Source organism: Oncorhynchus mykiss, chromosome 7 (assembly GCF_057628025.1).
Source record: "Oncorhynchus mykiss isolate SJ-2025 chromosome 7, ASM5762802v1, whole genome shotgun sequence".
NCBI classification, from domain to species: domain Eukaryota; kingdom Metazoa; phylum Chordata; class Actinopteri; order Salmoniformes; family Salmonidae; genus Oncorhynchus; species Oncorhynchus mykiss.
This window is the reverse complement of record NC_143028.1, coordinates 82057350-82079180: the sequence shown is the minus strand read 5'-3', so window position 1 is coordinate 82079180 and position 21831 is coordinate 82057350. Positions and strand designations below refer to the sequence as shown.

The 21831-nt window shown below is 46.9% G+C and overlaps 2 protein-coding genes across 3 annotated transcripts in view; one reads left to right on the top strand and one right to left on the bottom strand.

Moving 5' to 3' along the window:
- Positions 1 to 21831, top strand: part of cenpp (centromere protein P) — a 189893-nt gene that overhangs the window by 51052 nt on the left and 117010 nt on the right. The gene's annotated exons all lie outside the window — the stretch shown is intronic.
- ogna (osteoglycin, paralog a) lies at positions 134 to 15647 on the bottom strand. The gene is made up of 6 exons (XM_036984293.2): positions 14774 to 15647; positions 6525 to 6630; positions 4861 to 5025; positions 3439 to 3641; positions 1450 to 1542; positions 134 to 1001 (listed from the first exon to the last, which is right to left on the bottom strand). The coding sequence occupies exons 1-6, from the start codon at positions 14930 to 14932 to the stop codon at positions 831 to 833; spliced, it is 897 nt and encodes a 298-aa protein (XP_036840188.2). The 5' UTR covers positions 14933 to 15647; the 3' UTR covers positions 134 to 830.

Genomic DNA, 21831 nt, shown 5'->3' with positions numbered 1-21831 from the left:
CACACTTTAAAAAACAAATAAAAAAAAACAAAAATAAAATAAAAAGTCTATATCATATTTGTTTATTCACATAAGTAATAATAATAATAAAATGAGAAATTATGATTTTGAAAGAAAGGGACTTAATACCTCCTCTGATTTGACCATTTTTTAATATCAAATCTTTTACGATGCTGTGAGGCACAGGCACATTAGTTTCACATCACTATATGTACGTATTTCAAAGATATATATTTTCTCATCAACTTCTACTTGAGTTGTTTAAGTTAGGAACCAGTTTACATGAAAGTAATTCACAGAATTCGGAGGAAAGCCAAAAGCTTGACTCAACATTTTAAAGAAGTCAAAACACTAAGAAAATATGTATTTACAAAGTCTTCCCCGACGACTGATTTGGAACATAAACTTGAACAAATACAAAATGTAAAATAGCCTTTTTATAAATCAGAAAATAGGCGATCCGTTTAAAGCCTTGTAGCCAACGTTGGCCTAGCTTGCTAAAGTGAGATTACTAACATATCAATCCCAGCCGCTAGTCTTCTGAAAGAGACCGAGAAAGGCACCATTTTACAGAAGAACATTTAGAACATAAATGGACTGTAAATGGTGTAGATTCGTCTTGTCTTTTTGTCAAGTAGAATAAGGAATCGTGTTGGATCTATTCATTACATGGCTGTCTATCCGCAAACTTCACATTTCATCTGACTGTAATACGCCCCTGTAGAAGTTGTATGTCTTTTCTATTGAAACTTTTTATTTAACCAGGAAGTCCCAATGACGTCAAAACAGAAGACCTTTTTTTTCCCCCGTTCCAAGGGAGTTTAGTCTTTTTAGCGGTACTGTCCAACGGGAAGAGACTTGAGGCAGGTGAAGCTGTTGGGGTACTTGGACAGCAGCACTGGGTTCCCATCCAACCTCACCTCCATCAGGTTGGGTCTGACGTAGTACGTGTTGTTGCCCTTGCAGAACGTCTCGAAGCTGATATCCGTGATGTTGTTGTTCTGTATGGTAGAGAGAAGATGGAAGACCAAAGTTAGAATCATGATTACTCTCATGACCCTTCGATGGTGCCAGCAAAACTATTTGGGAGTCGCAGTCGGGATTGGAGTTGCGGTTGGGTTTGGAGTCGCGGTCGGGATTGGAGTCGCGGTCGGGTTTGGAGTCGCGGTCGGGTTTGGAGTCGCGGTCGGGTTTGGAGTCGCGGTCGGGTTTGGAGTCGCGTTCGGGATTGGAGTCGCGTTCGGGATTGGAGTCGCGTTCGGGATTGGAGTCGCGGTCGGGATTGGAGTCGCACAATTCTGGGAACTTTCCCAAAGTTCTCATGTTTATCAGAAATCCCATTTCGGAGGATTCCCGTCGAAATCACGAGGACGTAAGTAGAGAGGGACTCCTCCTAATTTCGTAGCCTCTAAGCAGAAGTCAAGACCGTCATCACTGCGTGGTACCGACCTGCAGGTGGACAATGCGGACGCTCTCCGGGATCACTGGTACAGCCTCCAGCGCATTGTCTCCCAGAAACAGGTTGATCAGCTTCTCCAGTTTCTGTATGGTGGAAACAACGAGACCAAAATAAACAGCATACAGTGCCTTGCAAAAGAATTTGTGGATTTCGTCACGTTATTGTGTTACAAAGTGGGATTAAAATGGATTTAATTGTAACGATCTAAATATTCTGTAAGGTCAAAGTGGGATTAAAATGGATTTAATTGTAACGATCTACACTAAATATTCTGTAAAGTCAAAGTGGGATTAAAATGGATTTAATTGTAACGATCTAAATATTCTGTAAGGTCAAAGTGGCAGAAGTGGATGTGGATTTTTTTTCTTCTCTAAAATAAATAACAAATGGATAACTAAATAATAGTATTCAGACCCTTTTTTCCCCCCAAACAATCCTAAATTAGTTCAGGAGAAAAATGTGACTTAACAAATCACATCATAATAAATTACATGAAGTCACTGTGTGAAATAGTAGGGGTTTGACTTGATTTTTTTTTTAATGACTAACCCTTCCTCTGTCCACCATACATACAACATCTATAAGGTCCCTCAGTCAAGTACTGAATTTCAAGCACAGATTCAACTACGAAGACCAGGAAGCTTTTCGAAAGCCTCATAAAGAAGGGTAGTGATTGGTAGATGGGGAGGCCATTTGAGGATTTTAAAACCGCTGCAGTTCAATGGCTGTGATGGGGAAACCGAGGATGGATCAACAACATTGTAGTGACTCCACAATAAGGACTTAATAATGATACAAATACACAGAAAGAAATATTCCAAAACATGCAACAAGGCACTAAAGTAATACTGGAAAAAAAACACAGCAAAGGAATACCGTTTTTTGGCCTAAAAGCAAAGCCTCCACATCACTGCCTGTTTAATTTCAAGCATGGTGGTGGCTGCATCATGGGATGGGTATGCTTGACATCGGCAAGGACTAGGGAGTTTTTCAGGATAAAAATAAATGAGATTGGGCTAAGTATAGCCAAAATCCTATAGGAAAACCTGTTTCAGTCTTCTTTACACCAGCGTCTGTGAGAGGAATTCAACTTTCAGGTGTACAATAACCAACAACTAGGCCAAATCTACCCTGGAGTTGCTTACCAGGAAGACATTGAATGTTCCCGATTGGCCAAGTTTGTTTGGACTTAAATCGGCTTGAAAATCTATGGCAAGAACGTCTAGCCATGATCCCCCAACATCTTGAAAGAGCTTGGAAGAATTGTGAAAAGAATAATGGTCAAATATGTCACAATCCAGACTAACCCAAGAAGACTCACATCTGCAGTCAACGTCATTGACTCATGGAGCTGAGTACATATGTAGCCACTAAATGTTTTTGTTATAAAATGTTTAATATATATATATGTGTGTGTGTGTGTGTGTGTGTGTGTGTATACTGTATAAATTATATATAAAAAAAATTAAAAAAAATATATATACTGTATAAATTATATATGAAAAAAAAAATATATATATATATACTGTATAAATTATATAAATATTTTTTTGTGTATATATATACTGTATAAATTATATATATATATAAAAAAATATATATATTTTTTATTTTTTTTATATATATATATATATACAAAAAATATATATAAATAATTTATATATATTTCTTCAGACTTTGACTACAGAGTATTTTATGCAGATTGTTGAAAAAAAAAATGGCAATTGGCAGAATTTGAATCCCAACCTGTAATGCAAAAAACAGGTGAAGAAATCCAAGGGGTCAGGGGGGGGGGTTTGTCCAGGCAAAGCTCAAATCAGCCACCGAATGTGCCTCAGTCAAGCACCTAAGGTACATAGACATGATCACGCAATGTTTTGAACAATGTCATGCCTGACGAAGACCTTATCGGGGTGAAATAAATGCATTAAATTAAAGCAGCCAGGAATCTATTTGTATTTCATGTCCTTTCATTGTACCTTGAAGGCGTTGGCCTTGACCCCTTTGGTTTTGAGCCGGTTGTGGTTGGCGTTGAAGGTGGTGAGCTTGCCGGGCAGCATGGGCAGCTTGACAAGTTGATTCTCAGCCAAATTGAGTTCCTCCAGCAGGGTCAGCTTAGAGAACGCTCCTTCCTCAATCTCCGAGATCAGGTTCCCCGTTAGGTCGATTCTCTTCAGAGTCACTGAGGAAGAAACATCCCCCCCCAAAAAAAAACTAGAATTATAATGTAAGTTAGATCTGATTTTTACTCAATCTACATTTAGAATAAACCCACGTCAGGTCGATTCTCTTCAGAGTCATTAGACGTAGAATGAATTAGAACTTAATTGTCCATTTTGGAGGTTACAAACTGCAGTATTGTTGTTTTCTGTAATACAACACTAAGCTATAGGCCGAGCTCTCATAGATCAAGTGAGTTACGCAATATTTAGATTTGTTCTGCCCACATGTACACGCCAGACACATGGAGGATTTGATCGTCTTCCTTCTGACAGTTAGGCCTTTTAAACTTCTGCATTCTAAATGTCAAGACAAGATGGAGACCTGCAAGAGTTTGCCAAAAAAATTAAATCTCGTTAAATCTCGTCAGCTTTTAAATCTAGCTGTGTTTTTACTTATATCAGTAGAGGGCCGGGCCGTGCCTGGAGGGGAGCCTGGAGGGGGGCCTGGAGGGCCGGGCCTGGAGGGGTGCCTGGAGGGGCCCTCCAAGCCCGGCCTGGAGGGCTGGGCTTGGAGGGGGGCCTGGAGGGGAGCCTGGAGGGGGGCCTGGAGGGCCGGGCCTGGAGGGGTGCCTGGAGGGGCCCTCCAATGCAGAAGTTTAAAAGGCCTAACTGTCAGAAGGAGGACGATCAAATCCTCCATGTGTCTGGCGTGTACATGTGGGCAGAACAAATCTAAATATTGCTTAACTCACTTGATCTATGAGAGCTCGGCCTATAGCTTAGTGTTGTATTACAGAAAACAACAATACTGCAGTTTGGGGGGCCTGGAGGGCCGGGCCTGGAGAAAGCTTGGAGGGGGGTCTGGAGGGGAGCCTGGAGGGGCCCGCATAACATCCACTAATATATCCAACTAAAGGGAGCATTTATATATCCACCATATGTCTACAGACCCTCCGAAAATGTCCATCTTTTATCTTTATTTCTTAATTTCCTGAATGAATTTTCCTCAACATGGTTGTCTTCCAGCTAGTGTATTAGGGAGACGGTGTGAAAAATGTTTGAGAAGACAGCAAGCCAAAGGAAACCTGAAAGCCAGAATCACCTAGCAAAGTACTGTACATTTTCCCAAAGATCCCAGGTTTCTATAAATCCCAGTTGAAGTGGTATCTGGATTCTCAAGGTAATGAGCAGGCAGGAAATTCTCCAACTAGGAATCATATCTGGAGAACCCCCCCCTACCGATATCTGCGAAGTCTTTATTGGTGATCTTCTTGATCTTGTTGTAGCGGGCGTAGAGGTAGGCAGTCTCCTTGGGCAGGGTGGGCACAGCAGTCATCTCAGGAACAACTTCCTCACAGTACACAGAGCCGGTCAGACACACACACAGCAGGCATGTGGGCAGCTCTGGAGACACAGAATTAATTTAATTGTTTATTTGATTTTGATTTAGATGTCTCGAGGCACCATATTATCATTCTCTCTTTTTATAGAATACTTCTGAAATTATTTATTAATTTAAAATAGCACTGGCAATGGTTGTCTAAACTGTCCACATGTAGGGTGTGTTAGTTTAACAACGTGGTCAATGCCCAGATATCATGTCTCTAGAAGCCAAGTCTTGGTAGCCCAGATATCATGGCTTTAGAAGCCAAGTCTTGGTAGCCCAAATATCATGGCTCTAGAAGCCAAGTCCTGGTAGCCCAAATATCATGGCTCTAGAAGCCAAGTCCTGGTAGCCCAAATATCATGGCTCTAGAAGCCAAGTCCTGGTAGCCCAAATATCATGGCTCTAGAAGCCAAGTCCTGGTAGCCCAAATATCATGGCTCTAGAAGCCAAGTCCTGGTAGCCCAAATATCATGGCTCTAGAAGCCAAGTCCTGGTAGCCCAAATATCATGGCTCTAGAATCCAAGTCCTGGTAGCCCAGATATCATAGGGACCTCTGTTACTATAATGGAGGATATAGCCAAGTAGGGAGGTTTCTCTCCTCTAAGTAATGCTTTTAAAAAGCTCAGCTGCTGCCTGCTGTATAGAGTAGACAACATGGTCCTGAGCAGACCTGGGTTAAATATACTAGGACACTGGAGAGGAGGCAGGGAGGGAGGGAAGGAGGGTAGGAGAGGAGGCAGTGAAAGGTAGGAGAGGAGGCAGTGAGAGGTAGGAGAGGAGGCAGTGAGAGGTAGGAGAGGAGGCAGTGAGAGGTAGGAGAGGAGGCAGTGAGAGGTAGGAGAGGAGGCAGTGAGAGGTAGGAGAGGAGGCAGTGAGAGGTAGGAGAGGAGACAGTGAGAGGTAGGAGAGGAGACAGTGAGAGGTAGGAGAGGAGGCAGTGAGAGGTAGGAGAGGAGACAGTGAGAGGTAGGAGAGGAGACAGTGAGAGGTAGGAGAGGAGGCAGGGAAGGGGCAAGGAGGGTAGGAGAGGAGGCAGGGAAGGAGGGTAGGAGAGGAGGCAGGGAAGGAGGGTAGGAGAGGAGGGAAGGAGGATAGGAGAGGAGGCAGGGAAGGAGGATAGGAGAGGAGGCAGGGAGGGTAGGAGGGGAAGGAGGGTAGGAGAGGAGGCAGGGAGAGAGGGAAGGAGGGTAGGAGAGGAGGCAGGGAGAGAGGGAAGGAGGGTTGGAGAGGAGGCAGGGAGGGGGGGAAGGAGGGAAGAAGGGTAGGAGAGGGGGCAGGGAAGGGGGGTAAGGAGGGGAGGCAGAGAGCGGTAGGGAGGCAGGGAGAGGTAGTAGTGAGAGGCAGGGAAGGAGGTTAGGAGAGTTAGTAGTGGGAGGGAGGGTAGGAGAGGAGGCAGGAAGAGGTAAGGAGGGAGGGTAGGAGAGGAGGCAGTGAGAGTCGGGGAGGGAGGAGAGGAGTCAGGGAGGGAGGCAGTGAGAGACCGGGAAGAAGAGGCAGGTAGAACTGTTGTCTTACCCGAGGCGTCACCCCCCTCAGCTGGGGCGTTGTCTGGTTCATCAGCAGCCAGGAAGACCATGCTGGAGTCGTAGTCCTCTCCCAGCCACAACGCTGCTGCCTCTCTCTAGTGGAGGATAGATTCACACTGTTAGGATTAACACTGTAGAGTCACATTGTTAGGATTAACACTGTAGAGTAACATTTAGGATTAACACTGTAGAGTCACACTGTAGAGTAACACTGTAGAGTCACACTGTAGAGTAACACTGTAGAGTCACACTGTTAGGGTTAACACTGTAGAGTCACATTGTTAGGATTAACACTGTAGAGTAACATTTAGGATTAACACTGTTGAGTCACACTGTAGAGTAACACTGTAGAGTCACACTGTTAGGGTTAACACTGTAGAGTGACACTGTTAGGATTAACACTGTAGAGTCAAGCTGTTAGGGTTAACACTGTAGAGTCACACTGTAGAGTCACACTGTTAGGGTTAACACTGTAGAGTCATGCTGTTAGGGTTAATACTGTAGAGTCACGCTGTTAGGGTTAACACTGTAGAGTCACACTGTTAGGGTTAACACTAGAGTCACACTGTTAGGGTTAACACTGTAGAGTCACACTGTAGAGTCACACTGTTAGGGTTAACACTGTAGAGTCATGCTGTTAGGGTTAATACTGTAGAGTCACGCTGTTAGGGTTAACACTGTAGAGTCACACTGTTAGGGTTAACACTGTAGAGTCACACTGTTAGGGTTAACACTAGAGTAACACTGTTAGGGTTAACACTGTAGAGTAACACTGTTAGGATTTAACACTGTAGAGTAACACTGTAGAGTAGCACTGTTAGGATTAACACTGTAGAGTCACACTGTTAGGATTAACACTGTAGAGTAACATTTAGGATTAATACTGTTGAGTCACACTGTAGAGTAGCACTGTAGAGTCACACTGTTAGGGTTAACACTGTAGAGTGACACTGTTAGGATTAACACTGTAGAGTCACACTGTAGAGTAGCACTGTTAGGGTTAACACTGTAGAGTGACACTGTTAGGATTTAACACTGTAGAGTAACACTGTAGTGTGACACTAGATTAACACTGTAGAGTAACACTGTAGAGTATTACTGTTTGGGGTAACACTGTAGAGTAACACTGTAGAGTAACACTGTAGAGTAACGCTGTAGAGTAACGCACACAGGGATCAGGGATTCAGGGCCTGGTTTCCGATAGCGACAGAGTTTAGGCTTACAAGTGTTTAAACGATGCATCTTTCCTTACAACGGCCCGAAGATGTAACGTGCGGTTTTCCAGAACACCACGGAGAGAGAGAACGACCACTAAGTGCGTCGTTTATTCAAATGCTTACCCAATATATCCCCGATTTGGCCCATCATTGCGCACATGTTAGGCTACACATCATGAAATATGTTAAGAATAGGCCTATAGTAGCTTTACTCGTTGACCTTCAGATGTAGTCATCTCGGGTTTTTAATTAGAAGCATATTTGTATACGTTGCTTGTTCGTATCAATTGCAAAGACACGGGCAACTTTTGTATTCGAAGTCAACGTTGTTTTTTGTTTTTGTTTAACGTTTACGCCGTCACAGAGAGACGGATAAACCATGTTGATTCTAGGTTTAACAGAGATCCTCTTTTGTATAAAAGTGACGCGGGAGGTATAAAAATGTTTTTTTTTTAAAAGGCATCTTATTAACGATACACTTCGCTGTTCTACAAGTGGTCTGAGGCTCGTTAGATTACGAGCCTCAGACCACTTGCGATCGATTTTTACGAGCGTTTTTTCAAGTGCAAAGTTAATGAAAAAAAATGTTTTTTTAGGAAACAGCTTGGAGATTTAACAGTGCTCCTACTAATGTTCTAAGGAAGAACTTAGTCTTAAAATGTTTTTTTGAGAAAGCAGGCTTTGGGCAGTAAACACGTGCAACGCAATTTTCAGTTCATATGGTACATTTTTCAGCAAGTAGATAAACCCCGTGAAGACAAGGCAGTTATTCACGCTGTTTGTCTCATCCCTTGTTTTGTAATTTGGGAGAGCGCTGTCATATAATCTCCCATCTTCTCCAGTAATCTGGCAGCTCTTGTTGGTTATTATGGTTATTACCCTTGTGAGAATTTTAAATATAAAATATTTCCATGTCAGGCACCCGAAAGAGAAGTTGCGTATTTTGAACCCTGCTCTTCAGGTGTCTGGCCGCTGCCTCGTAAAATAAGGACTCCTTCCCCCATGTCCTTGAGATCTGTTGAACCTTGAACTATGTAGCCACTGGTTGTCAACTGGTGTGGAGCCCAGCAGAGTGCAGCAGGCAGCAGTCAGGCCTTTCCAGGTGTTCAACTGCCTACTCAAATAATTACTCCCCCCACTTCTCCAGGCTCTGAGCCCTGACCCCTTGGCAGCTGTAGCAGGTCTGCTGTTTGGAATAGGAGTTCTTCAGACTGGAACCGACCTCCGCTCTGCTTATGCTTTGGAATGTTACCTAACCATTATAGGAATATTCAAAGAATGTTGCGTTTGCTTGGTGGTCCCTGAGCTTTAGCCCATTGGCTTCAGAACCAGGGCTGCTGTTTGGATGGGAGCTCTTCAGACTGGATTCAACCTCAGCTCTATTCTGTTCTGTTGGAGCCTTGGAATGTAAGCGTACATAATGTTCACAGAACATTCAAGACCTGAGCTTTTGGTCCCTTGGCAGGAGGAGAAGGATGGCCCCTTGGCAGGAGGAGTTAGGATGGTCCCTTGGCAGGAGGAGAAGGATGGCCCCTTGGCAGGAGGAGTTAGGATGGCCCCTTGGCAGGAGGAGTTAGGATGGCCCCTTGGCAGGAGGAGTTAGGATGGCCCCTTGGCAGGAGGAGAAGGATGGCCCCTTGGCAGGAGGAGAAGGATGGCCCCTTGGCAGGAGGAGAAGGATGGCCCCTTGGCAAGAGGAGAAGGATGGCCCCTTGGCAGGAGGAGAAGGATGGCCCCTTGGTAGGAGGAGAAGGATGGCCCCTTGGCAGGAGGAGAAGGATGGCCCCTTGGTAGGAGGAGAAGGATGGTCCCTTGGTAGGAGGAGAAGGATGGTCCCTTGGTAGGAGGAGAAGGATGGTCCCTTGGTAGGAGGAGAAGGATGGCCCCTGGCAGGATGAGAAGGATGCCCCTGGCAGACAGACTGGGGGAGCTGTTTGTATGGGAGTTCACTGGAACGCCAGTTCTGCTCCATTGGGACTGTGTTGGAACGTTACCTAACGTTGTAGGAATGTTTTTAATGTATTTAAGGATTATAAGTAATAGACCTCTCCAGTTGGAGACAACATTACATACATTTACAAATGATTGAGGCTAAAAACCAAAATAATACCCAAAGGCTTATTTCCATCGTGATCCTCTTTTGGCAAAAATATGTCAGGTTGGCAAGATTGACGCGGTTCACTCTGATTGACACGGTTCACTCCGATTGACGCGGTTCACTCCGATTGACGCGGTTCACTCCGATTGACGCGGTTCACTCCGATTGCCCCGGTTCACTCCGATTGCCCCGGTTCACTCCGATTGACACGGTTCACTCCGATTGACGCGATTCACTCCGATTGCCCCGGTTCACTCCGATTGACACGGTTCATTCAATGCAACATATTTGGCCTCTTGGTGGCAGATAGGAGTTATCTAGACTGGAACCTCCGTTGTCCTCTATTGGAACGTTCCCATTTGTAGCTTCCCATTTGTTCCCACCCTCGCAGCACACACACCAACTGATAAATGGGACTGCTGAATAATGTAGTAATGAAATAAGGTTCACAAAATCAATAACTTGCTAACATCAGATAACATTCATATATTAGCCATTTCTGAGACTCACTTAGATAATTCCGTTGATACAGCAGTAGCAATACAAGGATGTAACATCTATAGAAGAGACAGGAATGCTTATGGGGGAGGTGTTGTTGTATATATTCAGAGCCATATCCCTGTAATGCTTAGAGGAGATATTATGTCAAGTGTTATTGAAGTGTTGTGGTAGCAGGTTCACCTGGCACATCCAAAGCCTTTTCTTTTGGGGTGTTGCTATAGGCCACCAAGTGCTAACGGTCAGTATCTAAATAATATGTGTGAAATACTTGGTAGTGTGTGTGATGTAAACAGAGAGGTCTACTTTCTCGGAGACCTGAATATTGACTGGTTTTCATCAAGCTGTCTGCTCAATAGGAAGCATCTTACTGTAACCAGTGTCTGTAATCTGGTTCAGGTTATTAATCAACCTACCAGGGTGTTTACAAAACACTACAGGAACAAATTGGATTGATGAGGAATTGAAAAACGGACTGTTGGAACTGTTAAGGCTCCATGGGATCGATGAGGAATTGAAAAACTGTATGGCTGAAAGAGATGGAGCAAAATGAGTGGCAAATAAATCTGGCTGCACATCTGACTGGCTGACTGCAAATTGAGAAATGATGTGACTAAACTCAACAAAAGAATAAGAAACTGTATTATGAAGCTAAGATCAATGATATAAAGAATAATGGAATAAAAAAAAAAACGTAAGTACTTTAAATGAAATTATGGGCAGAAAGACAAATTCAGCTCCATCTTTCATCCAATCAGATGGCTTATTCATCACAAAACCATTTGATGTTGCCAATTGTCTTTATGATTACTTCGTTGGTAGAGGAAATGCCAAGAACAAACACTGTGGGAGCGGTGGAAAAATGATTGTTATCGATCAATAATGACAAATCTCCTGGCATTGACAACTTAGATGGAAAGCTACTGAGGATGGTGGCTGACTCTATAGCCACTCCTATCTGTCATATCTTTAATCTGAGCCGAGAGGAAAGTCTTTGTCCTCAGGCCTGGAGGGAAGCCAAAGTCATTCCGCTACCCAAGAGTGGTAAAGCATCCTTTATTGGTTCTAACAGCCGACCTATCAGCTTGCTGCCAGCTCTTAGCAAACTGTTGAAAAAAAATGGTGTTTGATCAAATACAAAGCTATTTGCCTCTAAACAAATTAACAGACGTTCAGCATGCTTTTAGACCGGGGGTCTTCTCACTGTCTTTAGACCAGGGGTCTTTTCACTGTCTTTAGACCGGGGGTCTTCTCACTGGCTTTAGACCAGGGGTCTTCTCACTGTCTTTAGACCAGGGGTCTTCTCACTGTCTTTAGACCAGGGGTCTTCTCACTGTCTTTAGACCGGGGGTCTTCTCACTGTCTTTAGGCCAGGGGTCTTTTCACTGTCTTTAGACCGGGGGTCTTCTCACTGGCTTTAGACCAGGGGTCTTCTCACTGGCTTTAGACCAGGGGTCTTCTCACTGGCTTTAGACCAGGGGTCTTCTCACTGTCTTTAGACCAGGGGTCTTCTCACTGTCTTTAGACCGGGGGTCTTCTCACTGTCTTTAGACCGGGGGTCTTTTCACTGTCTTTAGACCGGGGGTCTTCTCACTGGCTTTAGACCAGGGGTCTTCTCACTGTCTTTAGACCAGGGGTCTTCTCACTGTCTTTAGACCAGGGGTATTTTCACTGTCTTTAGACCAGGGGTCTTCTCACTGTCTTTAGACCAGGGGTCTTCTCACTGTCTTTAGACCAGGGGTCTTCTCACTGTCTTTAGACCGGGGGTCTTTTCACTGTCTTTAGACCGGGGGTCTTTTCACTGTCTTTAGACCGGGGGTCTTCTCACTGTCTTTAGACCGGGGGTCTTCTCACTGTCTTTAGACCAGGGGTCTTCTCACTGTCTTTAGACCGGGGGTCTTTTCATTGTCTTTAGACCAGGGGTCTTCTCACTGTCTTTAGACCAGGGGTCTTTTCACTGTCTTTAGACCGGGGGTCTTCTCACTGGCTTTAGACCAGGGGTCTTCTCACTGTCTTTAGACCAGGGGTCTTCTAACTGTCTTTAGACCAGGGGTCTTCTCACTGTCTTTAGACCGGGGGTCTTTTCACTGTCTTTAGACCAGGGGGCTTTTCACTGTCTTTAGACCAGGGGTCTTCTCACTGTCTTTAGACCAGGGGTCTTTTCACTGTCTTTAGACCGGGGGTCTTCTCACTGTCTTTAGACCGGGGGTCTTCTAACTGTCTTTAGACCAGGGGTCTTCTCACTGTCTTTAGACCGGGGGTCTTTTCACTGTCTTTAGACCAGGGGGCTTTTCACTGTCTTTAGACCAGGGGTCTTCTCACTGTCTTTAGACCAGGGGTCTTTTCACTGTCTTTAGACCGGGGGTCTTCTCACTGGCTTTAGACCGGGGGTCTTCTCACTGTCTTTAGACCAGGGGTCTTTTCACTGTCTTTAGACCGGGGGTCTTTTCACTGTCTCCAGGTCGAGAAGCAAGTGTACAGTATTTTGCAGAGCCATGAGTGCATGGAACTCCCCTCCATAATTATATTTTTTGTTTTTATTGAACCTTTTTATTTAACTAGGCAAGTCAGTTAAGAACAAATTCTTCTTTACAACATTCAGGGGCAGACCGACTGATTTTTACCTTGTCACCTCGGGGATCCAGCAACCTTTCGGTTACTGGCCCAACGCTCTAACTACTAGGCTACCTGTCGATTTGTTTATATAGCGCAAGTCTGGTTTCAAAACAACAAATAAAGCAACACCTCACGGCACAATGCCTCTCCCCCACGTGACCTACTGGTTGTGTGTGTGTACTGACACGTGACCTACTGGTTGTGTGTGTGTGTACTGACATGTGACCTACTGGTTGTGTGTGTGTACTGACATGTGACCTACTGGTTGTGTGTACTGACATGTGACCTACTGGTTGGGTGTGTGTACTGACGCGTGACCTACTGGTTGTATGTGTGTACTGACATGTGACCTACTGGTTGTGTGTGTGTACTGACATGTGACCTACTGGTTGTGTGTCTGTACTGACACGTGACCTATTGGTTGTGTGTGTGTACTGACATGTGACCTATTGGTTGTGTGTGTGTACTGACATGTGACCTACTGGTTGTGTGTACTGACATGTGACCTACTGGTTGTGTGTACTGACATGTGACCTACTGGTTGTGTGTGTGTACTGACATGTGACCTACTGGTTGTGTGTGTGTACTGACGTGTGACCTACTGGTTGTGTGTGTGTACTGACATGTGACCTACTGGTTGTGTGTGTGTACTGACACGTGACCTACTGGTTGTGTGTGTGTACTGACATGCATGTGGAACTGATAGATGTACACACACTACCTGTTCATGTTTTTACATGTAAATGGTCCAGTATTTTGTCTGTGTTTTTCCATTATTTGTCAGACCCCATTAAGACCAGCGGTCGGTAATGGGGATCAAAATAAGGTATTTCATTTGAAGTTGTAGGAACATTCCAGGAACGTTAACTGTTTTCTGGGTGAGCCCTAAGCTTCGACCCCTTGGCAACAAGAGCAACGGGGCCCCTTGGCAACAGGAGGAGTGGGGCCCCTTGGCAACAGGAGGAGTGGGGCCCCTTTGGCAGCCAGACCGGGGCTGCCGTTTGGATGTGAGTTCTTCAGACTGGAACCTCCATTGTACTAGAGCAGTGGAGCCTCCTGTAAGCGGTAGCCCTGCCCCTTTCTGTGCTGACTAATCATAATCACTGTGTCTGGACTCACTGTGTCTGGAGCTCTGGGCAGACCGACAGCCCAGCTGTTACACTGGGGGGAGAGAGAGAAATTAAGACTGGGCCAACGCGCTGGCTCCTTCCCAATGGGAATGCTTCCAATGAAATGGGACAATGGTTTGATTTCTCAAATAAGGGGAAGAAAAGGTATAGCTGGGATTCAAAATGAATTCCGCTGTAAGAATATAAATTAAAAAAGGTGGAACAATGAAATGCCACTGACAAACTCATGTAATGTACTCAAGTCTTGGTGTCGATCAGTTGTTTACAAGTGAAATTAATAAAACCATGTTTGCATAAAAGAAGAAGAAGAAGCTGGATGTTCAAAGAGGAAGTGGATTAATAGTATTCAAAGTATAAATCACAAATGTTTAAGGAAATTTGGTTTGTTTGCCTCTAGTTACACCGATTTAAAGATATATTGAATATAACATTTATCACTTAAATTGTATCATAAGAAAAATAAGAATGACATCTTATTAAAGAATAATTTTATTAAATAAATCCCAGCTATAACCATGCAAGATGTTTGAAATTACTTAATTTAATCAAACCACGAGCAGGTATATTTGAGTGTATAAGAATTATAACTTATCATTAACCTATTTACTATTGACTTACTGTAGTTAGTCATTAATCAATACTAGAAAATACAATGTGATCAGGTCAGTTTATAGCCTACCTTAGACCTCTTTGCTTCCAGATTAGCTTCTCTATTCAGCAGTACATCCTGTTGTTCCAGTCTGAGTGCTGAGTCCTGGTGAAAGTGTTTCCCAGTGGAGCAGAGCACCAACGGTGACGATATAAAGGACAAGAGGAATAACACTCTCAGAGTTCCCATCGTGTCCCTGTGTGTGTTTGAACACACCAGGAGCTGCTGGGGCTAGTAGTAGTAGTAGTAGTAGTAGCGGTGGTGGTGGTGGGCTATTTTCTCAGTGGCAGGTTGTGTGTAAAATGTGATCTGTCAAATCAGTATTTAAAGCCTGCACAAGTAGCTTCCAGGCGATTCTTGAAGCACGGGAGAGTTTATAGAACAGACTTTAACTCTTTGGTTGCCAATTCAGAGAAACCTCTTCTCCACGCTGCTCTCTGCTGCTGCTAGTCTGGTGGTGCTCTCTGCTGCTGCTAGTCTGGTGGTGCTCTCTGCTGCTGCTAGTCTGGTGGTGCTCTCTGCTGCTAGTCTGGTGGTGCTCTCTGCTGCTGCTAGTCTGGTGGTGCTCTCTGCTGCTAGTCTGGTGGTGCTCTCTGCTGCTAGTCTGGTGGTGCTCTCTGCTGCTAGTCTGGTGGTGCTCTCTGCTGCTGCTGCTAGTCTGGTGGTGCTCTCTGCTGCTGCTAGCTCTCTGCTGCTGCTGCTAGTCTGGTGGTGCTCTCTGCTGCTGCTAGTCTGGTGGTGCTCTCTGCTGCTGCTGCTAGTCTGGTGGTGCTCTCTGCTGCTGCTGCTAGTCTGGTGGTGCTCTCTGCTGCTGCTGCTAGTCTGGTGGTGCTCTCTGCTGCTGCTGCTAGTCTGGTGGTGCTCTCTGCTGCTGCTGCTAGTCTGGTGGTGCTCTCTGCTGCTGCTAGCTCTCTGCTGCTGCTGCTAGTCTCGTGGTGCTCTCTGCTGCTGCTAGTCTGGTGGTGCTCTCTGCTGCTGCTAGTCTGGTGGTGCTCTCTGCTGCTGCTAGTCTGGTGGTGCTCTCTGCTGCTGCTAGTCTGGTGGTGCTCTCTGCTGCTGCTAGTCTGGTGGTGCTCTCTGCTGCTGCTAGTCTGGTGGTGCTCTCTGCTGCTGCTAGTCTGGTGGTGCTCTCTGCTGCTGCTAGTCTGGTGGTGCTCTCTGCTGCTGCTAGTCCGGTGGTGCTCTCTGCTGCTAGTCTGGTGGTGCTCTCTGCTGCTGCTAGTCTGGTGGTGCTCTCTGCTGCTAGTCTGGTGGTGCTCTCTGCTGCTGCTAGTCTGGTGGTGCTCTCTGCTGCTGCTAGTCTGATGGTGCTCTCTGCTGCTAGTCTGGTGGTGCTCTCTGCTGCTGCTAGTCTGGTGGTGCTCTCTGCTGCTGCTAGTCTGGTGGTGCTCTCTGCTGCTGCTAGTCTGGTGGTGCTCTCTGCTGCTGCTAGTCTGGTGGTGCTCTCTGCTGCTGCTAGTCTGGTGGTGCTCTCTGCTGCTAGTCTGGTGGTGCTCTCTGCTGCTGCTAGTCTGGTGGTGCTCTCTGCTGCTGCTGCTAGTCTGGTGGTGCTCTCTGCTGCTGCTAGTCTGGTGGTGCTCTCTGCTGCTGCTAGTCTCGTGGTGCTCTCTGCTGCTGCTAGTCTGGTGGTGCTCTCTGCTGCTAGTCTGGTGGTGCTCTCTGCTGCTGCTAGTCTGATGGTGCTCTCTGCTGCTAGTCTGGTGGTGCTCTCTGCTGCTGCTAGTCCGGTGGTGCTCTCTGCTGCTGCTAGTCTGGTGGTGCTCTCTGCTGCTAGTCCGGTGGTGCTCTCTGCTGCTAGTCCGGTGGTGCTCTCTGCTGCTGCTGCTAGTCTGGTGATGCTCTCTGCTGCTGCTAGTCTGGTGGTGCTCTCTGCTGCTGCTAGTCTGGTGGTGCTCTCTGCTGCTGCTAGTCCGGTGGTGCTCTCTGCTGCTGCTGCTAGTCTGGTGGTGCTCTCTGCTGCTGCTAGTCTGGTGGTGCTCTCTGCTGCTGCTAGTCTGGTGGTGCTCTCTGCTGCTAGTCCGGTGGTGCTCTCTGCTGCTAGTCCGGTGGTGCTCTCTGCTGCTGCTGCTAGTCTGGTGATGCTCTCTGCTGCTGCTAGTCTGGTGGTGCTCTCTGCTGCTGCTAGTCCGGTGGTGCTCTCTGCTGCTGCTGCTAGTCTGGTGGTGCTCTCTGCTGCTGCTAGTCTGGTGGTGCTCTCTGCTGCTAGTCCGGTGGTGCTCTCTACACATATTAGGCCTGGGGTCCGAAGCAGGAAAATATGCAGCATTACAATGCTCAAAAAGCTTAATCACTTTTACTGTGAAACTCTGGAGTTCTGGCTGATAACCACCAGTATTTAGTTGAGTGGAATGTGAGTCTGTGGTGGTCTTGGTAGTGTGTGTGTGTGTGTGTGGCTGTGGCACCTTCAGTAATAACTGATTTATTTAGCGTTTTCAAGTCTGGTCGGTTCCCAGTTCTGGTCTGAGTAATGGGACATTATCTTATTAGAAACTGCACCTTATTTTCCTTACAAAATGGATTTATGAGATTAGAATTGGAAGGATCTCACAGTTTAGAAAGTGATGAAGCTAGTATTTTTTTTCCCTCCTTTAGAATAATTAATTAGCCGCGGTCTGAGGCACTGCATCGCTGTGTTGTGGCGTCACTACAGCCTGGAGGTCCCGGCTGGTTCCCGGGTGGTTCCCGGGTGGTTCCCGGCTGGTTCCCGGGTGGTTCCCGGCTGGTTTCCGGGTTAAGCGGGCGTCTGTTTAAGAAGCGCAGTTTGGCGGGTCATGTTTCGGGGGGGGGGGGGGATCGCGGACGCATGACTTGACCTTCGACCTCTCCTCAGTCCGTTGGGGAGTTTCAGCCATGAGACAAGATCGTAATCACGATATTTGGGGAATAAAAATAACAAATTTAAATAAATACAAAAAAATAAATAATAATAATAATACTTCATTGGCCTAGCAGGTACGGGAGTTTGGCATAGATTTGATATTGGATGTAATAATGCTGTTGTGATAGTCCCAAGCCGTTATATTTACCCAAAGTGTCCTAGTAAATGTGAGAGCTGTGTAAAGCAATAGACTATTGGTGTTTCTGGAGCCAGCAGGTGAACACTTCACCTGGCTCCCCAGACTCCCTGCTCCGGCCAAACGGCGCGCCCACGGACGTTAGTTTCTCCTCTGCAATGAGTCTGGGTCTGAGTAGATTGGTCCCAGAAACCGATGTGTGTGTGTGTGGGTCAAAGTCAGAACTCTCGTGGGTAAAACCAGAGTTTTGAAAATTCATCATTGGCTTTGATACTCTGATACTCACTATATAGGAAACATATTCCCAGTATAGTCCACTACTGGGCGGCAGGAAGCTTAGTGGTTAGAGGGGTGGCAGGTAGCCTAGTGGTTAGAGTGTAGAGGCGGCAGGAAGCTTAGTGGTTAGAGGGGTGGCAGGTAGCCTAGTGGTTAGAGTGTAGAGGCGGCAGGTAGCCTAGTGGTTAGAGTGTAGAGGCGGCAGGTAGCCTAGTGGTTAGAATGTAGAGGAGACAGGTAGCCTAGTGGTTAGAGGGGAGGCAGGTAGCCTAGTGGTTAGAATGTAGAGGAGACAGGTAGCTTAGTGGTTAGAGGGGCGGCAGGTAACTTAGTGGTTAGAATGTAGAGGCGGCAGGTAGCCTAGTGGTTAGAGTGTAGAGGAGACAGGTAGCCTAGTGGTTAGAGGGGAGGCAGGTAGCCTAGTGGTTAGAGGGGCGGCAGGTAACTTAGTGGTTAGAATGTAGAGGCGGCAGGTAGCCTAGTGGTTAGAATGTAGAGGTGGCAGGTAGCCTAGTGGTTAGAGTGTAGACGTGGCAGGTAGCTTAGTAGTTAGAGGGGCGGCAGGTAGCCTAGTGGTTAGAATGTAGAGGTGGCAGGTAGCCTAGTGGTTAGAATGTAGAGGTGGCAGGTAGCTTAGTGGTTAGAGGGGCGGCAGGTAGCCTAGTGGTTAGAATGTAGAGGTGGCAGGTAGCTTAGTGGTTAGAGGGGCGGCAGGTAGCTTAGTGGTTAGAATGTAGAGGTGGCAGGTAGCCTAGTGGTTAGAATGTAGAGGTGGCAGGTAGCTTAGTGGTTAGAATGTAGAGGTGGCAGGTAGCCTAGTGGTTAGAGTGTAGACATGGCAGGTAGCTTAGTGGTTAGAATGTAGAGGTGGCAGGTAGCTTAGTGGTTAGAGTGTAGAGGAGACAGGTAGCTTAGTGGTTAGAGTGTAGAGGAGACAGGTAGCCTAGTGGTTAGAGGGGCGGCAGGTAGCCTAGTGGTTAGAGTGTAGAGGTGGCAGGTAGCTTAGTGGTTAGAGTGTAGAGGTGGCAGGTAGCCTAGTGGTTAGAATGTAGAGGTGGCAGGTAGCTTAGTGGTTAGAATGTAGAGGTGGCAGGTAGCCTAGTGGTTAGAGTGTAGACGTGGCAGGTAGCTTAGTGGTTAGAATGTAGAGGTGGCAGGTAGCTTAGTGGTTAGAGGGGCGGCAGATAGCTTAGTGGTTAGAATGTAGAGGTGGCAGGTAGCCTAGTGGTTAGAATGTAGAGGCGGCAGGTAGCTTAGTGGTTAGAATGTAGAGGTGGCAGGTAGCCTAGTGGTTAGAATGTAGAGGAGACAGGTAGCTTAGTGGTTAGAGGGGCGGCAGGTAGCTTAGTGGTTAGAATGTAGAGGTGGCAGGTAGCTTAGTGGTTAGAATGTAGAGGTGGCAGGTAGCCTAGTGGTTAGAGTGTAGAGGAGACAGGTAGCTTAGTGGTTAGAGTGTAGAGGAGACAGGTAGCCTAGTGGTTAGAGGGGCGGCAGGTAGCCTAGTGGTTAGAGTGTAGAGGTGGCAGGTAGCCTAGTGGTTAGAATGTAGAGGTGGCAGGTAGCTTAGTGGTTAGAATGTAGAGGTGGCAGGTAGCCTAGTGGTTAGAGTGTAGAGGAGACAGGTAGCCTAGTGGTTAGAGGGGCGGCAGGTAGCCTAGTGGTTAGAGTGTAGAGGTGGCAGGTAGCTTAGTGGTTAGAGTGTAGAGGAGACAGGTAGCCTAGTGGTTAGAGGGGCGGCAGGTAGCCTAGTGGTTAGAGTGTAGAGGAGACAGGTAGCCTAGTGGTTAGAGGGGAGGCAGGTAGCCTAGTGGTTAGATTGTAGAGGAGACAGGTAGCCTAGTGGTTAGAGGGGAGGCAGGTAGCCTAGTGGTTAGAGGGGAGGCAGGTAGCCTAGTGGTTAGAGGGGGGGCAGGTAGCTTAGTGGTTAGATGGGAGGCAGGTAGCCTAGTGGTTAGAGGGGTGGCAGGTAGCCTAGTGGTTAGAGGGGCGGCAGGTAGCCTAGTGGTTAGAGGGGCGGCAGGTAGCCTAGTGGTTAGAGGGGAGGCAGGTAGCCTAGTGGTTAGAGGGGAGGCAGGTAGCCTAGTGGTTAGAGGGGAGGCAGGTAGCTTAGTGGTTAGAGGGGCGGCAGTTAGCTTAGTGGTTAGAGCGTTGGACTTGTAACCGAAAGGTTGCAAGATTGAATCCCCGAGCTGATCTGTCGTTCTGAACAGACACTGTTCATAGGGCCGTCATTGAAAATAAGAATTTGTTCTTAACTGACTTGCCTAGTTAAATAAAGGTTCAGATAAAAAGTGTTGACCAGAGCCCTATAGGCTACTGTCACTGTACTCATTCCCCAGGCAGTGAATGGGAGGGCAGCGAGGGTATTGTCAGGCAGCGAATGGGAGGGCAGCGAGGGTATCGTCAGGCAGCGAATGGGAGGGCAGCGAGGGTATCGTCAGGCAGCGAATGGGAGGGCAGCGAGGGTATCGTCAGGCAGCGAATGGGAGGGCAGCGAGGGTATCGTCAGGCAGCGAATGGGAGGGCAGCGAGGGTATTGTCAGGCAGCGAATGGGAGGGCAGCGAGGGTATTGTCAGGCAGGTCACTTCCATAACAGGAAATTTGCAGTAGAGAGGAGGAAACAAAATACCAATGACTACAATAAACACTGGCTCAAGTCTCCTTAAGTTTAACAGTATGTGTCTCCACAGAGTAGAGGGGTTTTAAGTCCCCTCCTAGGAGAGGGGTTTTAACAGAGTCCCCTCCTAGGAGAGGGATTTTAACAGAGTCCCCTCCTAGGAGAGGGGTTTTAACAGAGTCCCCTCCTAGGAGAGGGATTTTAACAGAGTCCCCTCCTAGGAGAGGGGTTTTTAACAGAGTCCCCTCCTAGGAGAGGGCTTTTAACAGAGTCCCTTCCTAGGAGAGGAGTTTTAACAGAGTCCCCTCCTAGGAGAGGGGTTTTAACAGAGTCCCCTCCTAGGAGAGGAGTTTTAACAGAGTCCCCTCCTAGGAGAGGAGTTTTAACAGAGTTCCCTCCTAGGAGAGGGGTTTTAACAGAGTCCCCTCCTAGGAGAGGGATTTTAACAGAGTCCCCTCCTAGGAGAGGAGTTTTAATAGAGTCCCCTCCTAGGAGAGGGGTTTTAACAGAGTCCCCTCCTAGGAGAGGGGTTTTAACAGAGTCCCCTCCTAGGAGAGGGGTTTTAACAGAGTCCCCTCCTAGGAGAGGGGTTTTAACAGAGTCCCCTCCTAGGAGAGGAGTTTTAACAGAGTCCCCTCCTAGGAGAGGGGTTTTAACAGAGTCCCCTCCTAGGAGAGGGGTTTTAACAGAGTCCCCTCCTAGGAGAGGAGTTTTAACAGAGTCCCCTCCTAGGAGAGGAGTTTTAACAGAGTCCCCTCCTAGGAGAGGAGTTTTAACAGAGTCCCCTCCTAGGAGAGGGGTTTTAACAGAGTCCCCTCCTAGGAGAGGGGTTTTAACAGAGTCCCCTCCTAGGAGAGGGGTTTTAACAGAGTCCCCTCCTAGGAGAGGGGTTTTAACAGAGTCCCTTCAAATGGAGCCATATAGGATCCTACGGAGCCCTATAGGATCCTACGGAGCCCTATATGATCCTACGGAGCCCTATATGATCCTACGGTGCCCTATATGATCCTACGGAGCCCTATATGATCCTACGGAGCCCTATATGATCCTACGGAGCCCTATATGATCCTACGGAGCCCTATATGATCCTACGGAGCCCTATATGATCCTACGGAGCCCTATATGATCCTACGGAGCCCTATATGATCCTACGGAGCCCTATATGATCCTACGGAGCACT